Source organism: Anser brachyrhynchus (genome assembly GCF_964034855.1).
Source record: "Anser brachyrhynchus genome assembly, chromosome: 1".
Lineage (NCBI taxonomy): Eukaryota > Metazoa > Chordata > Aves > Anseriformes > Anatidae > Anser > Anser brachyrhynchus.
The window spans coordinates 65885798-65908637 of NC_137694.1; the positions used below are offsets into that span (position 1 = coordinate 65885798).

Consider the following 22840-nt stretch of genomic DNA (forward strand, 5'->3'; position numbering starts at 1 on the left):
GAGACACCAGTGCCCAAGGAACCTCTGGTGCCCAGCCCACAGACACATATAGACGGTATCACTGGCACCGCAACGATGCGGGGAACACGCCGGACTCTCAAACACCCAGTGATAGGGGGCCTGGGCCTTACCATAGGAGCAACGGTGATGTGGGGCAAAGATGGGAGCATCAGGCAGAGAGCCGCGGGGAGCAGAGGCGTGCCCATAGCCCAGAGCACAGTGTGGGACCCAGTAATGGCCGTAAGCCAGAGGGCAATGTTGGACCCATGCATGAAAATCAAGCCGACAGTGGCATGGGACCGAGGTGTGGAACTGGACGACCCCCTGGTTCGGCACCCTGGCCTAAGAACATTCCGGATGGAAAGCATCCCGTTTGGGCAGTCCCGGACAAGGACTGGCTTAGCCTTCTGCCCAACACCATGGAGCCCATGGAGCTGGATCCACCAGTTGTGGAGGAACGGATGGAAGTGAATCCACCTCTGCCAGAACAGACCTGGGACTACTGTGGCATGTCTTTGTGCTCTGCCATCTGAGAGCACCAACAGCATCGCAGGAGTGCCCAGCGAGCCCCCTACTGGTTGCTCAGGCTCCATCGCAAGCATTAGCTTGGAGCCACCAAACACCACGGACATCCTGCAGGCTTACCTGCAAGATGTCCTGGCAATAAAAAAATCTGGCTGATTCTCAGGGGTTGTGTCAGTGCTTCTTTTTTTTTTTTTTTGGGGGGGGGGGGGGGGTGGGGAATGGGCTAAAGTTGCACCAGGGGAGGTTTAGGTTGGATATTAGGAAAAACTTCTTTACCGAAAGGGTTGTTAGGCATTGGAATGGGCTGTCCAGGGAAGTGGTTGAGTCACCATCCCTGGAGGTCTTCAAAAGACATTTAGATGTAGAGCTTGGTGATATGTTATAGTGGAGGACTTGTTAGGGTTAGGTCAGAGGTTGGACTAGGTGATCTTGGAGGTCTCTTCCAACCTAGGTGATTCTGTGATTCTGTGACTGACAGAAAATAAATATTATTTCAGGTCATTGTTCTGCTGAATAAATTACTGATTTTTATAGCAATACTATAGTGAATTTCATACTTGTTCATTCATTAATCATTAGGCATAGATTGCCTCTTTTAAATGTGAATAGAAGTCGTAATTGAAAACAAAAAATACATTGTTTTGTACTCCTGGAAAAAATACTATGGTTGTACTGGAGTATGAAAGATCATATCCTTTAATTAACACTATTCCTCTTGCTGTGTTTTCTCCATCTTATCAGAAGATGGCAAATTGTATCATACAGGGAAATGATTCTGGAAAAGCCTTGCAAGCGCCTGATCAGTTTTACTAGGCATATATTTATCTTATAAGGCTGAGCTTGGCTCTCAAAATACTTCCATTCAAATCTGTCAGATTTTGTTCAAATCTGTCCAACCTCTTTCAGAGTGGTGGGTATTGTCCAGATAGCACAACTGCCTGCATAAAGGCCTGCTGGTTACAGTGGTGGCAAAGAATACTGTGCTCTGGGCTCTCCTGGGCCTCACCTGAGTTAATTATTTCCTAGCGCAAACAAGCTGTGTACCAGAAGGAACAGTTGGGTTGTTGTGCACACACATCTGCGTTAGAGTAATCTTGGAGCTCACAGTGCTTGGAGGGGAAATCATAGAAATCTCTATTCCAGTGCCCAGATCTTTTGTATGTCTAAGAGAGTGCATATCGAGGAAAGATGTTATCAGGAGGGCAGAGGGTTTCCAGTAAACTCTAGTGAAACAAGATATGTTCACATGGAAAGAATGTATATAGGGTGAATTTAGAGGGAAGAGTTGTCCTAAGATTAATCTGATGTTGACAGGGAATTATTATTGCTTATTCCCAACCTGGGAATCCATTGTGCTGGATGTTTTACCAATGTAGAATAAGCGTCTGTCCCTTTCTTGGAAAATTTATAATCTAAATAAAGTTGGCAAAGCTATAAAAATTTACCATGCAGAATCCCCAGTTAATTTCCAAGTGTAAATATTTAACCTAGAAGCATTCATTACTTGACGTGAAAGGAGCTTGTGCACTTGCTCTCTTCATTGAGATGGACTTGTTTTTTCACACTGCTGGTAGCTCACAGCATCTTTTTTACATTAATGGTGTGCAGCAAAAAGAAAGCTCAGTTTGGAGGGGGGAGATAAAGGAAAACAAAGATCTAGTTGCAAATGAAGTATGGTTCTTGAATAAGATCTTTTGTTTAGATTATAAAAAATGTTTAGTCTCAAATACAGTGAATGAACTGTCTTAAATCATGTATCCTTTGTGTGTGTTCTGAAACTCCAAAACAATTTACAGCAAAAATTCTTTAACTCTCTTATCTGGGCTAACTACTACACGCAGAATTTTAGTCTGACGTGATGTTTAAAAGTGTATGTGTATGTTATAAAGTCTGTTGTAGCAAAAACCACAGTTAAGGTTGCAATTCAGCTTTCACTGTATCTGCTATGGCTACTTGCAAATTACTTCCAAAAGATTTTTTTTTTTTTTCTGGAAAAAAAAGTCACTTTCATAGTTAACTGTCAGAATTAATGTCTTTCTTTTCTTAGCCACTGGGAAAAGAAAAAAGGCAAAATATACAAATCATCTTTTTGGGGGGTTGAATTGTGTGTGTGTGTGTAGTCTTGCATCAATGAGGAAAGCCAACAGACAATTTAATGATTTAATTTTCTGAAAAAGACTGTTTTCTCAATAAAAATAAGTTGGCTTATTTCACTTCAGGATTTTAAACTTTGTGTATGGCTAGTTATTGTGCTGAGATGCTGAAAGAATTTTAGAAAAATATGTTTGCAGAGTGAGGTCTTAAAACCAAAGAAATTAAGTTCCAGGGTTCTCCCTCTCTCTGAGGGATGAGCACACGTATAAATCTTATGGTGTGCTGACAGAGCTGTGATTACCTAAAGGTTTGAGTCAAGCAGGGTATGTTCAGAAGGTGGTGGTGGTTCTCTTTTTGATAGATAATTAATGGGGGGGAAAATACAGAAAATTTCTGTGCAAAGGCCCTTCGTCAGTCAAATTTGTGTAAGTCTAACAGGAGAAATGACTACTCACTACAAATCTTGTGATGCCAGAGGAATGGCTGGCCTGGTTTAAAAGACTTAGAGCGTGGGAGGTACTACTAGCAATCCAGGAGATCAATACATAGATGATATTGCCGCTATTGTTAGAAAGTGTTTTCCTAATGTATATCCTAATTTTTTTCTTATTGCAAAAGCCATTGCTTCTTAAGCAAGAAAACTCACTGTGAGTATAGTGATAGATTATTCCCCTTCTGTTTTTTGAAACAACATATGTATGTTTTTAAAAATATTTTTATACATATGTGTTTTATATAAAATATTTAACTTACCATGTCCTCTTCTCCATCAGTCCAAGTTCTGGCCTTCTCATTTCTGTCACTTTGCATTAGAGTTCATATTTTGGTTGATCTCATTGCTCTCTTCTAGACAGCCTGAACTGAGTCACACCCTTCCTGAAGTGTAGAACCTGAAGCTGCCCACGAAATTTCAGCTGATGCCCTGACAATGCTGAGCACAGGAAGAGAAGGATCACTTGTGTTGCATAGATTGTATACCTGCTTATATGTACTACACTGAGATGTTTGCATTTTGTGGCGAGAAAGCAGTATGACAGTATCAACTCCTGTTCTTTTTGGCATCCAATATAACCCCCAAGGCCTTTCTGAAAATAATTTGGGTAGATGATTCATTCCGCTTAAATGCACTATGTTTTCCCCTGCTGAACTCTGTGCTATTTTTAAGACTCTCCAATTCATGAAGCTTATTTTGAATTCAAATTCTGTCCTTCTGTGTATTTGCTGTACCTCCCAGCTTCACAGTTACATACACATTTAATAACACTATTCACTATTTCATCATCCAGGTCATTAATGAAAACGTTGAACAGGATTAAATCCAGGGCAGGCATTTGGATATCTCCATATGACATCCTCCAAATTAGACTATGTACCATTGGTAACTGCTCTCAGGCACCCACTGTATGGTCATTGTACTTGTACTGTAACATTTCTTTTTTTCTTACTCGTATGTTCCTAGCATCCTTGTCAAATTGTTATACAAGAGCTTATGAAATTATTAATAAAGTCAGGAGACGTGGCAACTGCTGCTTCTGTCATGCCTGTGAATTGTGTTACACTATTGTGGAAGGAGTTGGTTTCCTTTTACACAATGTGAAAATTAATGTGTATTCATGACAGATGCATGTCTGCTGCTGTTTTTTTTCCTTGTCCTCCAGGCACTTGCTAACACTTTCTACTTATTCTGTATTATTATTTATTTCTGCATGCTGAAGCTCAACTGAATATAAATTTGTGCCCCTTCCCCACTTTTTTTTTTTTCAAATGGGATTGACATTTGCCCTTTCTCAGATCTCTCCTGTACTCTGAGATGAAAACTGCAGCTAACAGCTTTGAGATTATTTCAGAAATCTTTAATATTTTAGGATGCTGTACCTAATGTACAGGCTTTCAGCTAGCATCCTAGTTATTTAAGCACTTTCTAAACTTATTCTTTCTCTTTACAGGTGGAAATTATACCTGTTTTATTTTGAAAATTAATTGTGCTAGTCACCAGCTCTTGAGCAGTCTTTTTTTTTTTCCTGTAGTGAAAATTGATGCAAAAAGGACATATAACACTTAAGCCTTATTGACATCATCTCTTGAATGCTCTCTGTCTCCATTGGTTAATGGATCAATGTTTTCCATGTTCTTTGTATTATTAACAGATGATAACATATGGTAGTTTTGTTTTTCATGTTCCTTGTTAGGCACCTCTTACCTCAGTCTCGTAAACATTTTCCCTGTGTGCTTGAGTTCGCCTTACATGATCTTTGTAGTGCTACCAGTTTCTTACTTTGTGTGTGATTGTTCTTGGTGTTCAGCTAAGATATTGATTTAACCAATTTTGTCTTTTACTGTACTCATTTTCCCTCTACTTTGGGGAAAAATACAATTGTGCAACATCATTGTTTCAAGGTTTGCATTTTTAGGATTCTGCTGTTTCTAGCGATGGAGGGACAGGGGAAAAACAGCGAAGCCACACACTGGCACTGCTCTATTTTCTTTTGAAGAATTAATCTAAGCACAAGTTTCTCTATAATAAATGTGTGGCTAAATAGATAAATACAACAAATTTACAAGTTGCAATTCCATCATGCCGTTAACTTTACCACTTCTCATAGAGAATGGTCACTGCTTAGATTTTTTTTTTCTTTAAATGCTGCTGTTAATTAATAGGTGGCATGACAGATGTACATTATTAGAATGCAAATGGCACTTAAAGGCTTTAATGGTCATCACTATTCAACATTTTGATTATTTAGTTTTAGGCTTACAGTGTCAGGCATTTTGTAGAACATGGTTCATTTCTTGTTGTATAGCAACCTTATCTGTTGCTTTTCTGACTTAATTCTGATTTTGAAAGCTGTATTTCTGTTACTTTGACATTTGAAATGGTTCTAAGTCTTTGCAGAAATTAAAGTCTATACCAAAGACCTTGGAATCTAATTTGTTCATTTATATGGACTTTTCTGTTTAATTAATATTCAAACATTTAAATTCATGATCCATAAGAGAAGTACTTGAGAGAGAAGAGTTTTGTGCACCAGCTGGACGCAGTCAATGGCACAAATTCTTGCTAAAGGTTGATAGGGATTAGCAGGGTGGTGATGTTGCATATCCCAGTGCTTAGTGAGTTATTCCCTTTGGGTGGGGGCTGAATCTCCACTTCCCATTTCTGGTCAACTTCCAGCTTCATAACTGCATAAATAAATGTGATTAAAGTGATTTAGGTATACTGAAACTTTATTTGTTGTGGAGAAATAGAATGAAGTATTTTAACTGCTACATTGCAAAATGAAATAGCAGTTCCAGTAAGTGCAGCTCTCAAGTTACAGCTGCACTACAGTTTTGTGGTGTTTTCTCCCTGCAAATTTGGCTATGCTGTCCTTGAAAATAGTTTGCTCAGTTCTTCAATGTACTTTTTGTGGAGCTGTGTGAGCTTCACTCTTTAATTTAATCCATTTCTCTAAACTGCCTGTAGATCAAGTCATTTGTCACTGCTGTTAGTTATTTAGTAGATAGTCTGTAGCCTCTGAGCTTCATAAAACAGACAGATCTTTATCAGTAATCAATATTTATAATATTTGTTGATATAAATCTGTCATTACTGGCTCATCTTTTGAAGTTAATTTGAGATAAAGCACTTTATTATGGGACTAGTGATTGTGGTAGAAGCAAAAGTAATGGAACCACCAGAAGCTGTATCCTTAACTTTGCTGGCACATCAAAGTCAAAACGCATAGACCCGTATCCTCCTGTGAAACGTAACTAATAAGCAATAGTAATGGAGAAGCTTAACATGTTCCCAAATTGCAAAAACCTCTTCATTAAGATGCAGCAGCTGTTTATTTTCAGGACCACATGGTCTAGTCAGCATGATAGTCAGCACAGTGACTATGGATCAGCAAGCTTACTTCTACTGGAAAATACACACATCTTTCTTATCTGCTCTAATGGGTTAGTATTAAAGAAGAGCTGGAGTTGGGAGAATAATTAGAGTAATTTTCCATTTATTTCTTCCCAGCCTGCCTCAGGCTAGGAAGGTCAAATGGATGCTAAAGAGGAAAACTGCATCTGAAACTAGTCTGGAAAAAAAACATGTATCCTAGGAGCAGTGCTCTGTACAATTTGCTTAGTCTTAGAAAACTAACTAAGTTTGTCTGCCAGTTGATTGCCTGCTTCATCTAGGAAATCTGCTTAGTCCGTGTGATTCTTAAAGCTATTTTTCTTCAGTTTCAAAATCTGAGACAAATTTTGAATTAACTATTTCCCATTTCTTGCTTCTTTCAGCTTTCTCTTTCACATATCAGTCATATTATTCACCAGCTTCCTTTGGCTGGTTTGCAGCTAGGAGGCTTTTCAGTGACAGAGACAAGCTCTCGATTTTCCCGCTATGCAGTGAAACTTTGACAGCCTGCAAATCTCAAGGCAGTGCCTGACATAAAATAACGTCTGACTCTATCATGTCCTTCCTTGCAATTCAGTGAGATGAACTTCAAGATCTTGCCTGCTTTCTGGGGAGGGAAATCTCTTGTAGCACTGTGGTTGTCAATCTAATTATATTTATCTTACCTGCTTTAATTCATTTGTAATGCAGTCATTGCTGTGATTTCTTGGCATTGCACATCTGGCTATAAAATATTCATCTTGGGTAGTTATTTTATTTCAAAACCTTGAAATGTTGTGCTTGTTCCCCTGGTTTTGATCATCTTTCATCCAAGAGTTTAAGGAAAGCAGATAGTCATGTATTCTTCTGTTTGCTTTGTCCACTGGTCTATAGGAGCCCATCTGATCTATCTGATAACACCATATTTCTACCTTAATGTAAAGTCAAACACAGTCAATAGTAGACTTTGAATTGCATTGAAATAAAAGGTGATCTGTCTCCTTCCCTGGCTTTCTACTATTCATCCTGTCAGTGTGCACTTTTCTGAAGTGTAGTCTCTTCTGATCAGAGGCAAGGGAAACATTCTCATTGAAGAGGCACAGGTGGCTTAATAACCGTCTTTACTGAAACAATGGAATGATTGCAGTAGCTTGAGAAGGTGCTTTTAATTTATTGCACTGTTAAGACCTTCGACGTATCATACACATCAGCTGACATATATATTCTGTTATTAAGGTTGAGAGAAAGCATATGATTGTTCAGTTTCAGCCAAAAGAGGTGCAATACATGGGGCTGCCAGGTCACAGCTTAAGAATGACAAGAGTCAATACATGCTTTTTAAGTGAGTGTTCCTCTATTGATTTTTCGGTAGTCCAGCTATCTTAAAATCAGTTTTCAGGATAAGGAATTAGTTCCAGTCTTTAAACATATGTTGGTTGGTCTAAGCTATATGTACAGCATCCTTTTAGGACATAGAAGCTGTGAACCCTGCCTTTATGTTCCAGTTACTGCTTCAGTGTTCCTTCTAGTCAGGCTTATACATACGCACTGTTTGCAGAGACAATTTCATTGTTGAAATTTCACTTTATCTTAAAGTAATATTGAAAATGTAACGTTTTTCATGATAGACTTGAGAGTATCATTTGGCTTCTTTGCCACATACCAAATAGCATAGTGTTCAATGCCTGTGTGATAGTGATGAGAACTAGCCTCACTTTTTGAGCTTTCAAATAATCTAACTTGCTGAAAGTACGGTTAAAAAATGAAAAGAGAGACGATTTCTTTTCTGTTGAAGCTCTGGAGTGTGTATTGGTTGGAGGCACTTGAACAGCAGTGCCCATTGGGTCTTGTTGGGAGACTCTTGCTAGACGAATGACTGCACAGTAGTAACTCTTTAGAATGGGGAGCTTGAATTGGAGGAGCAAACTCCTAGTAAGCAGATAACCTACACTTATCCTTAACCTCAGAGTTTGATTTTACTGATACTTATGATTTAAAAAACAAAACAAACAAAAAAGCACTGTTCTCTTTTCTGCTGTTTAGAAAAAAAATCATCACAATTTTTTTCTCCTCTCCTTTCACAGGTTCCAACTATGGGAGTCCCCGTCCAGCTCATGCCAACATGAATGCCAATGCAGCTGCAGGGCTTGCCCCAGAGCATATCCCTACTCCAGGGGCAGCTCTGTCCTGGCAAGCTGCAATTGATGCTGCCAGGCAAGCCAAATTGATGGGTAGTGCTGGCAATGCAACAATATCCACAGCTAGCTCCACGCAGAGAAAACGGCAGCAGTACGGGAAACAGAAAAAACAGGGTACCACCACAGCTACACGTCCTCCCCGGGCACTGCTGTGTTTAACACTGAAAAATCCCATCCGGAGGGCATGCATCAGCATCGTCGAATGGAAATATCCTTTTTGATGTTCGTCTTTGGAAAAACAGCAACTTGTTAGTGTGTGTCAGGTGCTATTCATAAGTATGAGGAAATCAATACATTAAGTGGAAAGGCACCACTGGGAACGTAAAGTACATGAGTAGTATCTGATATTTTAACTGAGATATTTTATGCTGGGGAAAAAATGTTTCGGACTGAAACTGTAACCATACCCATGTGTAAGAAACTGCCAGAAGCTTAAATGATAATGGTTAGGGGCTGAATTCTACTCTTTTAAAAACATGTGCCTGAAGCTTAAATCAGTGGGAGATATGTGAGGTGTCTGAAGCCAGTTAAACTAGGAAGTAGGGAAGTAGAAAATAGTGAAAAAGAAAAATAGCTAAAGTAATCCTGCCACATGCTCAAATGCAGTATGAGGCCAGATCTAGTAGGCTGAACAAGAGACAGACTGTCACAGATGATGGATGATAACCACTGACACGGAACTGCAGAAGGCAAGGGTCAGTGCTGCTTTCCTGGAAAGTCAACGAGAGTTTGGCTGTTGGCTTCATCGTGTGGAAGGAGCAAAGTCTTTTTAGTCAGCCAAGGCTGATCAACAAAAGCTGGAATTTGTGAATTTTGTGTGAAATACAAACAGAAATAAAAATATACCTCCCCTGCCTCCCCAAAGAGAAACCAAGACTGACCCTGAACAGTAATCATCAGTAAATCACAAGCTAATGGGGTTCTTCAGTAAATGGAAAAGAAAAAGTATTGTTAGGGGTAGATAAGCACTTCAGAGAAAGGCCGTACAGAACTCAGCAGTAGTTAATATGTTAAAAAATATATAAATACTAATTAAAAAAGTCATTTAAGACAATGTGATAATATTGTTCCTTTGGGAATCTGGTGGGACATTATAAAGATGTAAGCAGAATATGATCATATTAGGTCTTGCTGACATGGATATCTGTTTTCAGAAGAACTTGTTAAAAATACTCTTGTCAATTGTTAGATATCCTTAAAGTTCCTGCCTGCCTATTCCTTTCTTCTGATGCTAATTTTTAATCCCCTTGATTAAGGTTGCTACTGTTCATCCCTTTTGGCATAGCTTTCATACTTTAAGCATAAGATGATGGATGATGACTAACAGGATGAAGCTGAATATTGGTTTACTTGCCAGCACCCCAGTGACCATGTCTTTAGAGAAAGAGCAGAGTGACATTTGATAAATGAATAAGATCAGCAATGAACGATGGGGATGATGTGTTGTAAAACAGGATACAGCACTGCTGAGATCAAGAGGAGGGCCAAACAATGTGATTAAAGCAATCCAAAGATGCTGACGCTTGCATTTTTTTGTTTGTTTGGTTTTAGGTGAGTTGGTGGAAATATTTTTTCATCAGAACCTCTCATTGGACGTACAGTGTTTATAAACATGAAGCACTTCAATGACAAATAAAAATATCAAAGGGCTGTGATAAGATTTAATTTTATTCTGTACACAAACTTTTCCTAATTGCTGAAAATTACTGAGCAAAACTTAGCTTAATTTTCTGAACGTCTGAAATCTAAGCACAGTAGATATTAAATATCAAATGGCACTTCTATGGTGTTTCATACCCAAACATTATAGTGTTAAGAGCCTGAAAGTACAACTGCATGTAAGAAAAAGTGAAATGAAGTAAATACACAGGTAAATCTTTGAAAAATATGTTATTATTCTGCTGGATTTGCAGTGCACTTACAGTTTTTATATCACTGTATTTTTACAATATATAAAGAGACTAGAAGTGAAAAATAAACACAAATGCATAAACAGTAATAAGCTTATGGATAATATTCCTGTTAGGAGGAAAAAAAAATGTAGGCAAAAGGCAATTAAGAGAAAGAAAGCCTATGGACATTGAGGTCTTTATGCAGTGAGTACTGTAGATCGAACCTGAGGTATATGAGAAATCCCATTGATTTCACCTCTAATGTATCTACCCTGATCTGCAGATCTCTGAGGTTGCCCAGAATTTCCCAAGACTGTCTGTGTAGTTGTCACATTATCCTTTTATTTGTTCTGGCTTCTTATTTGACTACAGGCCATAATTGCCACAATGACACCTGAATTAATCTCCTTCTAGAAAGGATCCTACCTATTGTCTTCCTCCATGTTATTGTATATCTCATAGTATTCATGGGCTTAAGCAGGATAGTTCAGTAGGTTTTGGAAGCCTTTGGCTCTTCCACAAGTGAAATATAGAATGTATCTGAGCAGAGGTCAGGTGCCTGGGGTTTGTCTGTGTCTTGCAGTTCAGGCTGCTGGACGTCCTGATCTCCAGTTTATTCTTGCTAAAACCTGCTGAGAATGGTAGTCTGCTGACCAGAAGCATGCATACTCTGTTGACATTTGGCAATGCTGCAAAACCAATCCTGTGGTAGATAAACTCATACTCAAACACACTCTGTGTCATGGTGTGCACTACCTGGCTTTCTCCTTGTCCTCTCCTGCTTTTCATTCCCCTCCAGAGTACTGGTGAGTTATCCCAGAGCTAGCCTACAGGATATGCTTGCAGGCAAGTAAATATAGACAGACTGTAAATTTGGTCTTTAGTCTGACTGGAGATACTTCACAGCTACTAAGGTTAAGAAGTCCACAAAAAAAAAAAAAAAAAAAAAAAGGAAATACAGTGCCAGCAAACTGAATTCAGTACAAAAATGTCCTTTGATTTTTCCACAGACAGTGGGACAGCAGAGGTTGTGAAGGGTTGGTTTGTTGCACATCCCAAATATTGTTGTTGATTTTTTTTTTCCTCTACTGAAGGAGGTTGATGACAGGATGCAAACACAAGAAAAAGAAATACTACCTCAAATAATTTAAGAAAAAATAAAGTATATGTGGCTATGAACAGTATAAGCACACTTTGGATAAAACCCTTTTTATCCCCTTAAATTTTATTATTTAAATGTCTTCTAGCAGAATGTGTACATGTATTTTTGGGCCCTTGCATTTAACTTTGAGATATGAGAGAATCTGAAAAAAGTATAAGCTTCTATTAAAAATTACTTTAAGGTTTGAAAATGCAGATGGAAAAGACATGGAAAAACTAATTGTAAGAGGACAGATGACGGTCCTTCTAGAACAGGCTTCTGTTATTAAAAATAGTACAGCCACACTTGAAGGAAAATAGGGAAAATGCTATCTAAATAAATAAAAGAAGAAAAAACTTTTAAGAAATCTGTGTTTACTCTGGCACGCGACTGGCCTACACTGCTTTTGACATATTAGGAAGATTCTTGGCTGGGAGCAACTAAAAGCACTTAAAAAGGCATATGTTTCTTTTCAGAATATAAGGGGCTTGGAATGTTTTCTTTAAACAGAATTCTTATAAATCTTTTTTTTTTTTTTATTTGTGTGCACATTTCAGAACAATTTCCTTAACTCCGTTCCTCAGACCATTTGAAATAATTATTTTACTGACTATTTTTGCCAATTGTGTGGCCTTAGCTATCTATATCCCCTTTCCAGAAGATGATTCCAATGCCACCAATTCCAATCTGGTAAGTCCTTGATGGTGTCTAATCTCATTACTTTGAAAGTCCTTTTTAGAAGTCACCAGAGAGACTGTTGAAGTTACAGAATGTAAATATATCCACCAAAGATGATAACCTAATAAAGTAAAAATTGGTTTTGAGTGCTAAGTCTCCTCTATTCATGTGAGCACCTGTTTCAGTTGAGCTGGCTTTAGAAAAGATTGTTCCAAAAACTGTGCGGGTGCTGTGCGTGATGTTTTGGCTAGTGAATTCCTGCATGCTGCAAAAGTGCTTGGTAAGTTTAAACTGCAGGTGTTTGTGGAAGAAATCCTTTAATCATGGATTATATGGTGTTTTTTGTTTTATAAAGTGCTTTTGTGAAATTGATACTGTCCTCCTGTCAGGTGATGCATGGGAGCACAGCCTGATGACTAATTTCTGGGAAGTGTGTTAATGCTTGCATTTCACACTAAGACACATGTCTTGTTGAATGTTTTTTTCCCTCTTGTTGGGATAATATAGTTTTTCCTGTGTTACCATGGATGCTAACGCTGGTACTTTAGGATAGAGCATAGTATATTTACCACAGATAAAGGGGAGAGAGTGTTTGCTTTTGGCATAGTATGAAGTCATAGCAAATAATTCTGTTCAGTAAGGGCACAATGCAAAACAGTTCTGGAATGCTATTCACTGAATTAGCAGAAGACGTTTTTCTTCTCCCCAAACTTGTGAACAAATCTGCTACTTGCGCAGTTGGATCGTAATGAAAACTTACTCCCAGAGTTTAAGAGTTGGCATGCTATTTCCTGATTTAAAATGTACCTAGGCATTAGAATTTTTAGAGTAACAGAGGAGTGAGTAAGAGCCATACTTCCAATGTAGGGATAGTTGGGGTGGCTGACAGACATTATAATTGAAATGATCTATGCTGTTCTCTGTAAGAAAATAATCCGATTATATATCTCCTGAAGTTGCATAAAAGAAATTGCAAACTTCAGGACTTCTTTGGAACTTTTTTTAATCTTAGTGTAGTGCTTTTCCACTGTAACACTGTAAGGAACTTTAAAAACAGTAGCAGGAGGAGATAAGCAATTGTTAACTTTTTAAATATTCTCTATATTTACATTTAATTTCACGCCCATACTATCTTTTTACAAAGGGAATTTGTGGTTTGTTGTTTCTTTTTTGCTGCCATCTCTTTGCTAGTTTGACATAGTGTTTAACAAGGATGAACCATAGTGTGTATGTTTAGAACACTTCAGCATGGCATCTCTCAGAAATTAGTATATTTTAATAAAAACACAGTTTCAGTTGATCCTCTGGCTATACGAAGATAATATGTTGATTATTGCACATTCTATCTTACAAGGTTGAAAGAGAAAAACAAAGCAGAGTTGAAGTTTAGGGGAGCTCTAATTTGTCTTGAGTTTAATTGGGTGTGGGTATTTCCTAAGCTCAGTGACTGCTAACTAGTACTAGGTTGGAAGTATGTTCAAATAACTTCATAACTGAATGAGGTATACTGAAACTTCTCTATTACTAGAAAATATATGCAATTTGTGAGCTGAGTTGCTACTCTGAATCTGTTTTCCAAGGCATCTTTTGCATCTTTTATGTCATTTGGTCAATCTATCAAAACATCCATGTTAGTTGTGAGTTAGATTTAAAAACAAACAAAACCAAAACAGCTAGATGTTTACAATCCCAGGAGACTTTAGAAGTGTAATGGCTTTGAGGATGAGGCAGCATGGTTATCTTAGATATCTATCTAGTGTTTCATAGAAGTAAGGAGATAAGAAAGTAAAATGGGGACTCTGTTCAACTGCATTTTGTTCTTTGGATCTCAATGAAAAAGTGATTAAAAATGGCAAATGGGGTACTTAATATCAACTGGCCTAGGAGAGGTTTGCACTAGTGGAATTAAGATTCTGTTCTACGTTATAGATCAAACCCTAGAGATCTGACTGCCCACTAGCCTTTGGTCCTGTGATTTGAAAAAGGTGCAGATGACAGCTTGTAACATGGTTTGTCCAGGACATTGAATTATGCTTCATGTTCCACTGGAGTCAATTCAGCATTATCTCCTGTTAGTCCCAGCCTTTATTTTATTTTATTTTATTTTATTTTTTCCTCAGGGTGTTATATGTATTGGCAGGTATATCCTGCTGTCAGGAAGTAAAGTTTTTGAGTATATCATTCACTGCATTACCAAACTGTTCACAGGATTGCACAGTGATCAGTGAGTAAAGTACTGAGCAATAGGGAGGGAAAGCGGAGGCAAGTGGATGTGATAAAGGTTTTTTTTTTTTCTTAAAAACAAAAAAAAGTCTTGCAATGAGATGAAAGAATAGATGAAACTCAGAGTGAAAGGAAAGCTATTCTAGATGGTGAGAACTGCAGAAGAGCGAGGCCTTACTCTCAAGTAGCCAAACTACACATGGAACAGACTAGAAGGAAGCTGGGGTTGGTGATAACTTCTTCTAAATGTTGGTGCTTTTACAAAAGTTGCAAGACTATTTTTTCTACCTGTGAGCATGTATTTTGCAATCAGATGTATTTTGGTATTTTGTAGCCATGAAGTCTAGAGCTCCAAAGGCTTTAATGTGAAACAGAAATGGAGTGTGCCTGCAATGCATGCATTTGAGTTAATAGCATGCATATATGTGTGTCTTGTGCAGAAACAGGAGTTTGACAGAACATATAGCTGCCCAGAAGAAACTTTCACTTGTGTAAGAACTTGTTTCACTTCCATTTTACAATTTAATTCTTAAGCAGTAAAGCTACCACAGAAATTCCCACATCCCTGGTTTCCTGAGCCATCCCTAACTTTCTGAGACACAGAGGAACCATCTATGGAAAATATATGATGGATAGTAACTGTTTTACAAGATCTGAAAGTGACAGAACAACACTTCCCCAATAAACTGCCACTTTTCCCTTTGAGTCCAAAAGTTCCTCTTCTAAGGGTTCATCATAACTTTTCAAACAATGTTTTCTTTCAGGTCTGAGGCTAAAAAAAAAAAGTCATTTTGAATAAGCTCATTGAGTAAAGGGTGGTGAGAGAAGAGAGATTCTGAACTGAGTGGTTTGTTTTCTTTGTGTAAAAGGAGAAAAATGATAACTAAATAATGTTTTGATGAATAACTATGGTCTTTGTCAGTTTCATAGATGTTATCAGCCATTGGTCCAATGGGGCATACTTATTGCTGTATGTCTTCCATAGGAGTCTTGAAGAGACATATTCATGTGTACAAAAAAATAATCTAGGTTCATATCTCCATTTTCATAAGCCTTGTCTTTAGATGCAAGACCTGTTTGTTACTATGCCATAGTAACTTACATAAGCATTGGAACTAAGTACAGAAGTTTCCAATAAATAATCCCTTGTCTTTTGTGTTAGTGAGGAATTGCGATTAACTGTAATGCATTAAAAGTTTAGGCCAAAAAACCACACACATACTGACTGTTCTTTTGCAATCTGACTTTCCATAATAATTCCTATAAATTATCGAACCGCTTATATCAAGTTTAGGGGTGGTAGCTTAGGCTCTCATTTTCAAGATGCACATACATATACTAAAACCCAGATTTTGTATTTTTGTGCTTACTGGAGTTTTTTCTGCCACTTGCTTTAAGAAATATGTTAGAATGATATGATGTAGTAATAACAAAAGCTTGAAATTGGCTCTGGCAGTTTTTGGTTTTACTTCTACAATGTGTTGTCTGGAAAACTATTAAACTTGCAGAAATGGAGGGGAGTTGTATTAGGTGCAATGTTGTTTTGGTATTAATGAACTCTGCTGAGGTTTTGCTTAAATTTGCAAGTAGAAAAGCTCATGCATGACCCTGTGCAAATAACAATTTTGTATTCTCTTGATGCAGTCAGAAAAATTGGAGCTAGTAGGAAGGGAATTGAAGCTAGCCTGCATGAGAGGCTGTGACAGATATGGAGGCTTTCTGCTTGTTATCCCTGCAATTATGCATTAGAACAGAGATAATGTACATTTAGGAATAAAACTATAGACTGCCTGAGATAGGAAGCTGAGAGGAAAATGCCTCTGTCACTTTACTGGCAATCGCAAATGGCACAAGCCTGGTCAATGTCACAGCATGGTGATAACATAATGAGGTTAAAACCAAGGTTTACAGCACGTTCCATGGAAGGCAATTCAGTCAGTTGTTTATACATTGGATAAATAACAGGAGAAAATTCCTTGTGTGGTTTTGATAGCTCTACTTTCCCTTATCCTTATTACAGGAAGGAAATCCTGTTGTACAATATTTAAATTTTAAAAAAAAGATCTGCATTTTTATGTCAGCTTATAATTGGATGTTACCTTCAGACTAATTTGTTAAACTTGAAATAGGACCTTGTGAAAGGGAAGATGGGTTTTGTGCTTGTTTGTCAGTGCTTGTGCCAGCAGGTGTTTGTGTGAATACCTGCCTGTGGAAGGGACTTGCCTTTCAGGGAGCCGTGGCTGCTTTATTAACTGGTGACTATGGTAGTATCCAGTTGATTGGGCGATTCCTGTACAAAAAGAAAAAAAAAATAAATCTTTTTGCATTTGAAACAGACTGGCACAGTAGAAGGGCATGTGGCTAGATAGCTATTGTATTTGTAGTTAATATAACAAACATAACGGCGTAACAAACTTCAACATTTTCTGTATCAATGAGTTCTGAAGTCAGCATATTGAGCAGTTTGCTTGTAACCATTTCTCTTGTGCAAAGTCAGAAAGTGTTAGACAGCAAAATGGGGGTGAGGGATCAAGAAAAGAAGGGATGTTTTATCTGGATAAAGATAAGGAAGAATACTACTCAAAAGCTTTTGGTTCTCTTTTGTCATTGCTATCATCTTCCTGTGTGACAGTTCCCAACCAGTGAGTGATAGTAATATATAGTATAGTAATAGTATAGTATTGTATAGTAATAAAAAGTATAGTACTGTACAGTAATGAGATAAGTTCACATTAAAGGCAAGGTGCAGGATGGGGTAGACTGGATACCAAGCTAATAAGCTCTGATAGTTTTATTAGCTTGGGCCCCATGCCAGTGTTACTACAGCTGGAGGATGCTATGTAATTTGAAAAGTGAGAAGTAAGCAACAGAAGCTGGAAGGGAGGACTTGAGGAGTGTGGAAAGGGACTGGAGTGAGGAGAAGATAAGAGATCGTTCAAAAAATCATTGAGGACTTGCTCTCAAAAGATTGAGAATTGCTGTTGTGTATGATGCTAAGGAAGCTGAATACAATGGAATTTATGTTCAACATTGCGAAAAGTCCTCAGAATTCCTGTCTTTGGTAGGGGGAGGTCATCTCAACTCAGCATCCCTAGCAGCAATGAAGCACAGGGGTGGAAGAATAAGCACTGAATGTTGAGAGGAAGATATTCAAGCCCATCTGCTGGTTCTGGTATTAGCAAACTGTATGGCCTTTGGTAAATTGTGGTCTCAGTTTTCCCATCTGTAAAGAGTCGGTTACAGCTTCCACTGTGAATGTAATTAGTCAGTGCCTTACATCATCCAGACTGTTATGAGGAATGTTGTAGAAAGACTGTCAAGACAAGAAAAAAATCTGTAGCGATCTGTTCTGAGCCCATGGACTCTAATCAAAAAGGATGGGTGAAAGGTAGGACAGAGCCTTCATTTCTTTTGCACTGGGTGCAGCAAATCTTAATTTCTATGAAGTGTGTAGGACTGCGTCATCACAATTTCATCTTGTGTGATGAATTATTTGAGGGGACCTCTTCTGAATGTTTAAATCTACAGCCTTTCTATCATTCCTGACATAGTGGTGTAATTTCCTAGGCTTTGAGAGGAAGAATCTAGTAAAGCAGAGATTAACACCTCTATGTGTTATTAGCACGGCTAAAAATGTTGGATTCCCTGGGAAGACCTCTGCCACTTGAGTGGTAATTGGCAGTAGTAAGAGGTTGTTCTGTGTGGACCAGGTGAAAAAATAATTGGGAAAGCTTTCACAGGATTCAGAGATGTTTGCACACAGCAGAGGAATGCCTGGTTCTATTCCAGGGTCTGGAAGGGACTGAAGGACTTCTGCATCTTTGTAAAAGGGGCTCTTTCCAGTGCTTTTTTCCAAAAATGCTTCCTTCTGAACTTCTCCACATCTCAGTCAAATCCCAGTCTTCTGCTTCTCTTTATACCAGTGGTCCCACTGTCCTCATCCACCCTGTGCTTTTGTTATTGTTTATCAGCTCTTGATCTGCTCTGAGATCTCGCTCATCTTTGTGTCTGTTTTGTTTTTGTTTTTGGGGATGAAGTTGTCCTTTTTAAGATTCATTACCTGTGCTTTGCCAAGTTAGTTTCTTCATTCCAGTCAAACTTCCATTAGACCTGTCCCTTTTCCTATGTGCTTTTAAGTATGGTCTCCCCTCCACAGTAGTTCCATATGTTGCCCATCTTCCCATTTGATCTCAGTACCGTCCTCATCTTTGGACCCCTGACCATTTCTCTAATTAACACTGGTCTGATATTCTGTTCAGCTCTTAAGCCTCATTTCTGTAACCAAACAATCCCAGTGCTCCATCCAGCTTCCTCTTTCTCCTTTTCCAATTCCATTGTCAGCACATTGTTCTCCCAGTCTGAATCTGCCCCTGATTTGGTCTTAGCCCTTCTGCTTTTGAACTCAGCTGTGTCCTTCCCAATGATGTCTGGATGCCAGCAGCAGAAATACTCAGAGAGTGGGCCCAACTCAAAGGTTGGTTGCTTTATTCCACCTTGGTTCAGACCAGTATAGAACAGTTATTACATGAGTCCTTGTACACCTTTGTAGCCCTTGCTCAGCTCTGTGGGTGTGATGCATGCATTCTGGTCCGCAGAAGCTGTAAGATGCCAGATTAGTATTTGTAATGACAATTTAAGTGTTAAGTTTTAGCAAGTCTCTGTGAAGCCTGTGCAGATGGAGTTAAGAGCCCATCTGGCTAACCTTAAGTGGGTTGGCAAGGCAAAAGATGCAGCACTGACACAAAGGCCATTAATTTGCCAGTTCTTATGATGTTATTGCAAACTGTATGGTAACTAAAGAAAATAGGTGTTGAGGGTTTTTTTTTGACTGGGTTAGAACAATGGATATTGTTAAACTGTTTTGGCTGAAATAGTGCACAGATATTCAGCCTGAAGCAGAAACCAGCCTACAAAACTGTTGTATTAACTCTTGAGAATATCACAATTAAAAGCAGCTGAAAACAGTATCTTAATAATGGAAAGAGTTGGTTAGCCTTAACAGAAGTAATGCTAGAGATTCACCTCCATTAACATCTTCCCTATTAAAGTGTAACAGTGCCTCAATGAATCAGTAAGATACTTAGAAGTGTCATAATAGGCTTTCAGAATTAAATAATGAATTCTATATAATGCTGTAACGATTCAAGTACATTTACATTATGCAGCATATAAAGTAGTATGGAGAGGAGGTTTAAGAGGTGCAGACCAAGGCAAAAAGTGGGTTTCAGATAGGCATGTATTTATCTTTCAAATCCCCTGAGACAAAATTTGACTATTCAAAAAGGGTTGTTCTAGTTTAGAGGAGCTGCAGAGGAAGGACCTTTGTACAGACAGCTGCAAGACTGTTAGAAGAAACAGAGACTCCTATTCGCTTACAGTGGGACTATGGAAGAGAAGTGGTGGAAGAACATTTCTGTTACACAAACTGGTCCGAGTCCGTTGAAATATTCACTTGAAACAGGCTGTATGTTTTTATGTAAGATATTTTGAAATGTTAACTATGTTTTGGTTCTGATTGATGGCAAGTTTATTGGTTTAGTCCAAACAGTGATTTATCCTATTTCTCTAGACAGCCCTGATTACCAATTTTCCTTTCTTTGTGTAAGCTTTCTAAATCTGACTTATCAAGTGCATGTTCAAATTTTTTTCTTTTCCAGGTGGTAATTATTCCTGTTTATCAAACCTCAAGTTCACTGTGGGATGCCTTTTTTGTTATGCTGTTCAGGAAAGATAGGAAAAATATGGAAGCAGGCCAAATAAGAGATTTTAAGTGCTGTTGTTTTCACTGTAGTTTAATTCCTGTTCCTGCAAAAGTAACAGAGTCTTTTAAAAACAGTGGAAATTTCCAAAATGGCAGGTACTACTTGTATTGTCTTTTAGTTACAAGTATCATCATCCCTCTGCAAGTCTGTGGGATGTTAGACTTTTGTTTCTGAGTTCATCAGAATCCTATCAATGATATTGGGAAATAAGTATCTCTACCTAGAAATTCAATAGTTTTAGATTCCTTCATGTATAGTTAGTATTATACCATGGTTTGGAGTACCTCCCATTGACCTCACCGGAGTCTGCTTGACTAAGTGACCCACATCTATCCACTGATTTATTTTATGCTATTGACAAACAATTGTTGGAACCTCAGGCTTTGCTGACGTGCAAAATCATTGACTTTAAAGGTGATACTCCCTGTATTTGTGCAAACTAGAACCGCCCCCCCCCCCCCCCCCCCCAACAATTTTGCATAATTCCCTTGGCAATAAAAGAATGGATGTGCTGCTTGCCAAGAGGGCAGAATTGCCAGAAGGGAAGAAAATGTTTTGTATGTCCATCAAAGTTTTCATTGTCACTTCCTCTTAGGGACAATTCCTTCTTTTTCTCTGTCTTCTACTTCCTAAAATCTGAGGGTTCTTATGCCATAGCAGCTCTTCAGTTCTGCTGGCTGAATGGCAGCTTGTAGTCCAAAGCAAGCTAAGACCATCCTTGAATTTCACTATTGATAAATGCTGGACAATTCTGGAAATGAGTCTGTTTACATCCAATGGAACAAACTTTATTTTCTACTCAGTATTCTAACCACGAAAAGCTCATGCTTATCAATGATACTTTTCTATTAAGAATATAATGTTGGACATTCTCCAGTTAGGGGAAGATGTCCGGTAAGCAGTGGGAAATGTTCATTAACATCTCCTCAGTATGTTACATTTCTGGCAGATGCTGGAAAGCTGGCACAGCATGTTCTCCTTATGACGTCCTTAGTAAGCTGTGTTGCACCTAAACCTAGGCAAGGGAGCTAGACCAGCTGTATTTGCTTAGCTAAACCACTTGATTTGTACCTGAGAACTTATATACATGAATAGCATAAATTGATGTCTTGATCCTCACAGTGGGCTTATGCATGCAGATCTTGGTCTCTAATGCAGAATCCACTGATCCAAGGCACATACTTGTTACAGGTAAAACTGTTAGCCTCCTCTTGTTGCTGATAGTACTTAAAACAGTTGCTTTTCAGTCTCTGTAACAGTGGTGTCAACACCTTTAGCCACATGAACTAAATTTGGTGATGGCAGGAGCAGATGCTCAACTCCCATAGTATAAGCTTTCCAAAAGTGGCATGTATGTGGTTCCCCAGCTAGCTGTGTTGGCAGCTGTGCAACTGTTTTTCAGGCTGTCCTGATACACTCACATTGATGGAGAGGTTGGGGTTTTAGAATTCTTCCTTTTATGCTGGCTTGCTATTGTCTGCTGCTTGTAAAATGTATTTTTGAGGGTAGCTTATATTAGAAACTGACACAATTGTGTTTTGCATATGATTATCCTCATCTGGTATGTTGAAATGTTTTTCTAGTTAGTAACAGAGTAAGCCAATTTATTACTATTTCTCCTTGATCTGAAGCTTGATGAATGCTTTTCACATGGACATTTAAAAATATTTTGTTTCTACTACATACGCTCACACAGAAGCGGAACTTGCATGTTATTTTATTATTATTTTTTATTCATTGACAGCCACTTATAGTAGTGTTATCCTCGTGTGGCCTTGTTGTTTGTCAGAGTAACTTTAAAACAAAAACTCCTGTTTAAATGAGATTACTCAGCTGAACATGTGGCCACAAGAAATTTTTAAAGATCTGGTTTCATAATTGTTTCACAATCTAAACTTGTATTTAAAAACAAACAAACAGAAAGGTTCTCCTCATTATGGTCTTCAAGACAATGTCTGAATCTGAACAAAAGACACATCAATGCCCTTCAGGAGTGGTTGACTGAGATGAAAGTCTGCAACATAAAATAGCTTCGAAGAGAATGAACAGTTCCTATTCACCTTCTTTAGCTGTTAACACTGGATCATAACAATGACAAACTAAGATCTCAGACACAATTTTTACCACTGTATTGACAGATCTTGGGGCATTTAACTATTAAGGATTGTTTTTCTGTAGAATAAGGAATTCAGCTGCCTCCGTTCTTAAAAGTCCCTGCTGTCCGTGCAACAAAAGGAAGGAAAGAAAGGATTTCTAGCTTCCCACTCCTATCAAATGCCTCAGGTGCCTCCTGAGTCCTAGAAGCTAAATAAGCATCTGTTTATGCAAATACTGAATAATCATCTGCAGCTGTACTAACTGAACAGTACTGTATTTTCACTTGGTGTTTTCTGTAAAACCAAGCACACGAAGTAGGGAGAACAATAGGTAATAGTTGGCATGTCCATTCCACCCAGGAC

At 38.3% G+C, this 22840-nt stretch overlaps 1 protein-coding gene across 50 annotated transcripts in view; it reads left to right on the forward strand.

Moving 5' to 3' along the window:
• Positions 1–22840, forward strand: part of CACNA1C (calcium voltage-gated channel subunit alpha1 C) — a 494498-nt gene that overhangs the window by 75742 nt on the left and 395916 nt on the right. For all 50 annotated transcript variants that reach the window (XM_080576059.1, XM_080576022.1, XM_080576048.1 and 47 more), the window contains 2 exons: positions 8572–8893; positions 12303–12408. In XM_080576059.1, coding sequence (XP_080432185.1) covers positions 8572–8893; positions 12303–12408 — 428 coding nt within the window. The remainder of the gene's footprint in view (positions 1–8571; positions 8894–12302; positions 12409–22840) is intronic.